This window comes from Lygodium microphyllum, chromosome 22 (assembly GCF_053477565.2).
Source record: "Lygodium microphyllum isolate KBCC chromosome 22, Lygodium_microphyllum_v1.1.10, whole genome shotgun sequence".
NCBI lineage: Eukaryota > Viridiplantae > Streptophyta > Polypodiopsida > Schizaeales > Lygodiaceae > Lygodium > Lygodium microphyllum.
In genome coordinates, this window is record NC_141156.1 from 4,176,846 (window position 1) to 4,183,057 (window position 6,212).

A 6,212-nucleotide genomic window follows, 5' to 3' on the forward strand; every position below is an offset into this window, starting at 1 on the left:
GTGGGTCGGCGGCGTGATGTAGGCGTGTAGGCTGCCAGCCTGCGACGGTCTGCGAATACCTGACCAGTGGTTTGCTGAGTTGCGAGGAGGCGAGTTGAGAGTCCGAGTCTCGAGACTCAAGAGAGTCAGGACTCAGGAGTCAGCATCGAGCCAGCCTCAAGGGCCGAGGCAGTGGTTGCGGCAGTAAGCTCTTGCAGGCCTGTAGGCTGTCAGAGTCCAAAACTGTCCGAGAAGGATGATGGATCATATTATAATTTATAAATTATAACCTTATTATTAATGTCCGAGAAGGATGATGGATCATATTATAATTTATAAATTATAACCTTATTTTTAATAATATTATTAATTAATTTTTTAAAAAATATTAGCCTTTCATAAACAAGGTTATTATATTTTCACCTTTCTTTGAGAAGGGCAAATTTTTCATTTTGCCTTTCACAAGAAGTCTTCATTCGTTTCCTCGCTTCACAAAAATAATCCCTGCCGGCAGCGCAAATCCTGTACATTCGTCAAGCACGATGGGACAGACACGGACTGTGGAAGCGCCTGCTACAGCGATGGCGAAATGGGAAGCTGCTGTCCCGGCTTCTGCGTGAAGCTCTCAGATAAATCGATTGGCCTGCTACCTTGCGTAATCAATTTGACTTTATCATCGTGTAAGACTCTTCTTCTTCTTTTCCGTCTTCATGTTTAACATCTCATGTTTGTTTGCGATGGACAGAGTTTACCTGCTCTGAATTCCTGTCAGCATGGAAGGGCCATTTTCAATTTTCCTTTCATCTTCATCATCCCCTTGTCTGTGATGCACACAAGGTAGCTCTTTTGAATGCTTGTCTTCATGGCACCGTAGGGAAACTCATGATGTTCGGTTTGGAGTCTCGAGAGAACCACACTTCAGATTGGCTTCTCCATGCGATTAGGGATGAGGGCTGTCATCATCCCCTCTTCCTGCCTTCTCTTCTGCATCGGTCTGTTCATCGACTCGATTTCAGCTCAGGTATGGCAGCTCAAACAGACATATGCCCTCAATCAATCCAACTTTGCCACTGCTAAGTCGAATTCATGGCCCTTGGATCAATACCCAGGCTCGCAGGCCTTTCTCATCATGGGGAATACCTTCTCCGATCTATCAGTTTACCTGTGTTTCCTGTCCTCGCCCACTGAGGCGCCATCATCGTCGACATTCACCCTTTCCATCTATATGATCTCATCAGTCATTATAAACAGGGGTGCTGTTGTGTGGACTGCAAACAGGGATACTCCAATCCTGGGCACGAACATGTCGCTCACCCTGAGGAGCGATGGCAACCTTGTCCTTCTCGGAGAGGACCCTAATGTGCCAGTGTGGTCTACAAACACCTCCAACCAAGGTGTCTCTACCATGGAGCTCACTATAAACCCGGTCAGTCTCATCCTCTACTCCCACAACCGTACCATTATCTGGCAGAGTGCTGTAGACCCCACAGACACCCTCACCATGACTCAATTCCTGTTCTCCGGCAAGAAATTGGATAGTTGGTCATCCTCTTCAAACCCATCGTCTGGGGTGTACTCGCTTGTGGTGGAGGCTGGTGGGCTCGCCTTATATGCTAGGATGCCTGATCCTCAGCCCTACTGGGTTTGGGGATTCTATGGCTTCAATGACACATTTTCTGTCAAGCACACCTGCGAGCCTAGCCCTGTTTCTGCCTTCATGAATCCTGAGGGTGCCCTTGAGATCGATGACTTCAATTTTGGCAAAACAGACAACGCCTCCTATTGGCCCCCATTTTGCTCCCTCCACCCTGACTATCAAACTGCTGGCATCCTTCCTTTCAGACAGTATGCCACATCAGTCAGTGTTGCCCTCTCTAACCTCACCTTCTTGAGGCTTGAATCTGATGGAAATCTGCGTGTGTATGCCTTAGGTTCGGTTTGGTCCACACAGCTTGACCTTTTTGAGTCTGATACCTGCCGCCTACCAAACATATGTGGTCCATACGGAGTTTGCACTGCAAGGTCTCAATGCAGCTGCCCGGCCAATGTGTCTATTTTCACTCTTGTGAATACATCAATACCATCACTAGGATGCCGCCCTGTAAACAATCTGACTTGCTCCTCTGGCAACTCAATGCAAACAGAGCAGGTTATGCTACCACTCAGCGGGGTGTACTATTTCGCTAATGATTATAGCACTCCACTTGATATAACTTCGCAAGCAGCTTGTGTTGATAATTGCTCCCAAAACTGCTCCTGTGTTGCAGCGTTTTGGCGTGTGGATGACCAAGCATGCCACCATATCCATCAGCTTGGAAGCCTGCGTGGTGCCTTAAACCAAAGCAATTACTTAACTTTCTTAAAAGTGAATGCCAGCAGGCAACATGACGGGGAAATGGCACATACAAGTACAATGGTCATTGTTGTGGTGAGTGTTGTCTCGTGTGTTGTTGGCCTGCTGGTTCTTGTCATTGCTGTCATATATATCTGGCGTAAGAAGCATAATGAGATGTACGATGAGGAAGAAGACGCAATCTTAGATGCCATTCCTGGGCTGCCCAATAGGTACTCGTATGAAGAATTACTGAGAATCACAAATGGTTTTGAACGGCTACTAGGCAAAGGTGGGTTTGGATCAGTTTATGCAGGGATGCTTCCTAATGGTACCAAAGTTGCAGTAAAGAAGCTTGAGAGTGTGAGGCAAGGGGACAAGGAGTTCAGATCAGAAGTGGCAATAATGGGAGGGATACATCATAACAATTTGCTTCAATTGATAGGTTTTTGTGCCCGGAAAGGGCATAGGCTGCTTGTGTATGAATACATGGAGAATGGGTCTCTTGATGCATGGTTGTTTGGTGACACACACAAGAAATCACAGCTTACCTGGGAGCTGAGGTGCAAGATAGCAATAGGCACAGCACGAGGCCTTAAGTATTTGCACGAAGATTGTAGGGATAAAATCCTACATCTGGACATCAAACCGCAGAACATTCTACTTGATGAGGGCTTTGAGCCCAAAGTTGCGGATTTTGGCCTTTCAAGGTTTGTAGACAGGAAGGAGACTCATGTAATGACAACTATGCGCGGCACTCCGGGCTATCTTGCTCCTGACTGGTTAACAGAGGGATTGATAGATGAGAAATGTGATGTCTACAGTTTCGGAATGCTGCTGATGGAGATCATTAGTGGTAGAAAGAATCTAGATCATTCAGTGGAGTCAACAGAGGAGATATATTATCCAGAGTGGGCTTTTTGGCAAGCGCAAACAGAACATCTAAGAAAGCTTTCAGATGCTATCATAGAGACTGAGGAAGACCTCTTACAGCTCAGGAGGATGATTAATACAGCTTTTATTTGTGTGCTTGAAGATCCTGCACTGCGACCCTCCATGTATAAGGTGGTACTTATGCTACAAGGTGATGTTCCCATTCAGAAACTGGAGATTTCAAGTTTGCACCAGGGTCTACTGTTTGTACTAAAGAACCCTTCTTCTTTCATCAAGCAACGCATTGAACAAACTGTGCAGGAAATAATAGGGTCTTATTCCAGTTCATTTTATGTTGATAGCTCAACTATGTCGACCTTTAGAGCCCGATGATGGCAACTAGGAAACAGTCAACATGTGGGCTACATTTTGTACTGGACTTCTCTCTGGTTTTTGCTTGTTATAAGTGTTTGCATGCTGTCTGTCCATCTGCAACTTCCCTTACTCGAGGCAACTCCGTCCACATTTGCGGATTCTCACAAAGTACATCTAATTGTAGATCCAGGCTGCATACTCAAAGGACATGGAGTACACCAGTTTAGCCTTTGCATATTCAGATCAGTCCTGCATTATGGAGTTCTCAAATCAGAGATGCCTTGAGGTTCCATTGCCTCTTCTGAGATGTTGTGGTCCACTCTCTTGGATGTGTTGTCATATCAGAGATGCCTTGGCCTTTGCCTATATCGAGGCTCTGCAGGCATGGGGAGTCCTTGTTGAGGCAGCAATCAGCATGATCCATAGAGAGATACCCCCAAATAATCAAATCTCATTGTATCATGAGCAAACAAATGTGTACTAGTTATCCTCTATTAGTTCAAGTTTCCCTTTTATCCAATTCATTGTGTCCCATTAGAGAGAGTAACGATTATTTATTTAATGGTAAGGTGACCCTAAAGTTATAGAAAAATAAACAATTAATGAGCTAAGAGTCTTTCCTCCTTTTGAAATGGTTAGAATATACGATTAATAAATTAATCAAAATCTTATCAAGTTTGTTTGCCTCCCTTTCTACCCGAATGTCTTATATCTTAAAACATTGGGATTCAAAGCTCAAAAAATCAAATAGGACTACAGATAATCTTAATAAAAGTCATACCACATAGGGATTCAAAGATCTAAAAGTCAATGTAGACTATAGATAATCTTAATGACTAGACTCCAAAAATCAAAGTAGACTATAGATAATGTCTTATCTCATAACTCACAAGGACTCAAAGCTCAAAAAATCCAAGTAGGCTATAGATAATCTTATTGGAAGTCAATCTTGAGTTAAACCTAGTAATAAGAAAATGATCAAGAAGTGATATTCGTAGGATTGTATCAAATTAGGTCAAAACAAATTAGTAGCTCGAGAATAAATGCCTAGACTTGACTAAGATAATTAGGGTATTATACTCCATCCAAAAGGAGAATTACAAAGTCAATAAGGTCCAAAAATCTAAATGATCCTTGCAATTAGAAAAAAAAGTTGGATACTAGATGAACTAGGACAATAAATCCAAATAGTGACTCAAGCTAAAAGACCATAACTTGGCTAAAGTATCTTATTTTCATTTTTATTCAGGGCATCATGTAATCTTATGTATTGTAAGAGCATGGGGGACTCTAAGGACACTTTGTGAAAAGTCAATTTACAACTATCATTGATTCTTATGAGCTTTTAGAGATAGTGTTTAAGACTAACCTAAAACCATAATCTACCCCTAACCCATCAAATCTAAATGTGATGGTTCCTCTAAATGCTATTTTGAGCTTGGAAACAAAGGAATACATATGCTCTATGTGCCTTAGTTACAGACACTTCTAGTAGTGTTTAACCTCGATTTAACATACAATTAAGTCACAAAGCTTGGAATGTATTGAAGAGGCAATATTAGAAACGTTCATCTCCAAGATCAAGAACTTGTGCAATCATATGGTTGGAATTGGAATACAAAAGACTAGCAAAGAGCTAGCTTGGTAGTGTCTTTGAATCTGTCCACCAAAGTTTAATCTATTGGCAATAGCTCTTAGCACTAGAGTGAGACCTCCAACATTGATATTTGAGAAATTTTACAGAATAGCATGCTAACATATAAGGCGAGCCTACCAACCTCTATCACAAGCGAGTACAATCCAGATGATGGGCTTCAAGAGGAAGCTAATGAAGGAACTACATCTCAAAGCCTGAGAATATAGCAATAGTGGGGATGTGCATTCTCCACCAATGTAAAAGACAAAGGTGATTCCTCCAACAAAGTGATGTTGACAAAAAGGAAAAAAAAGGTGACAAGAAGTTTTAAAAAAGTGCTTCTAGAAGGAGCATGGAATTGCGAATTGTTGGATCAAGAAGGCACATGTAAGAATGGTGCTCTGGAAAGTAAAGGGAAAGAGACAATGAATAGTATTGAAATAAAACTATAGTTGTTCACGGTCACCATTGAGGAAGTATGCTCCTCAACTCAAGAAACATCAACCTCTAATTGATGGGTGTTGCAAAGTGGTGTCTCTCTTCATATTACCAACAAGAACAATCTATACTTATATGCAATGTATACAAGAACCCATCATTGTGATAATCGACAACAATGCAAAATGCCTTGTTGAGGGCACAAGCCTATTTTCTTTGTTGTTGCAAATGGAAAAGTCAAAGAGGTTACAAATGTATTGTATGTTCTAAAGATTAAGAGAACTCTACTATTAGCTACTTCTATAAGCTAATACTGGCTATAAACTGAGATTCACCGACATAGATTTAGAAAATCTCGACAATGTTAGTAAGCTTGCTGGTAAAGGAGAAGGAGAAATAACTTGCATGAGGCAAGCACTCTTACAACCACTACTAGAGCGAACACAGGTAAACTTCTATATAAGAAAGATTTAATCACATCAAATTTGTAGTATGAATAAAAGAGAATAGACAAGTAATGTATGGTTGCTCATCTACCTATAATGTGTTGGGGTAAAAGGCTTCTGGGTATGCCCGTGT

At 41.8% G+C, this 6,212-nt stretch overlaps 1 protein-coding gene across 3 annotated transcripts; it reads left to right on the top strand.

Moving 5' to 3' along the window:
- The first annotated feature begins 447 nt into the window (after nt 1-447).
- LOC148016836 (G-type lectin S-receptor-like serine/threonine-protein kinase SD2-5) lies at nt 448-4,094 on the top strand. 3 transcript variants are annotated; one of them, XM_087662918.1, is made up of 3 exons: nt 448-659; nt 854-1,000; nt 1,089-4,094. In XM_087662918.1, the coding sequence occupies exons 1-3, from the start codon at nt 569-571 to the stop codon at nt 3,575-3,577; spliced, it is 2,727 nt and encodes a 908-aa protein (XP_087519044.1). In that variant the 5' UTR covers nt 448-568; the 3' UTR covers nt 3,578-4,094. The 3 variants fall into 3 exon arrangements, with proteins under 3 accessions (XP_087519044.1, XP_087519046.1, XP_087519045.1); XM_087662920.1 differs by having other exon boundaries at nt 495-634; nt 725-1,000; XM_087662919.1 differs by having other exon boundaries at nt 495-634; nt 725-4,094.
- The last annotated feature ends 2,118 nt before the right edge of the window (nt 4,095-6,212 follow it).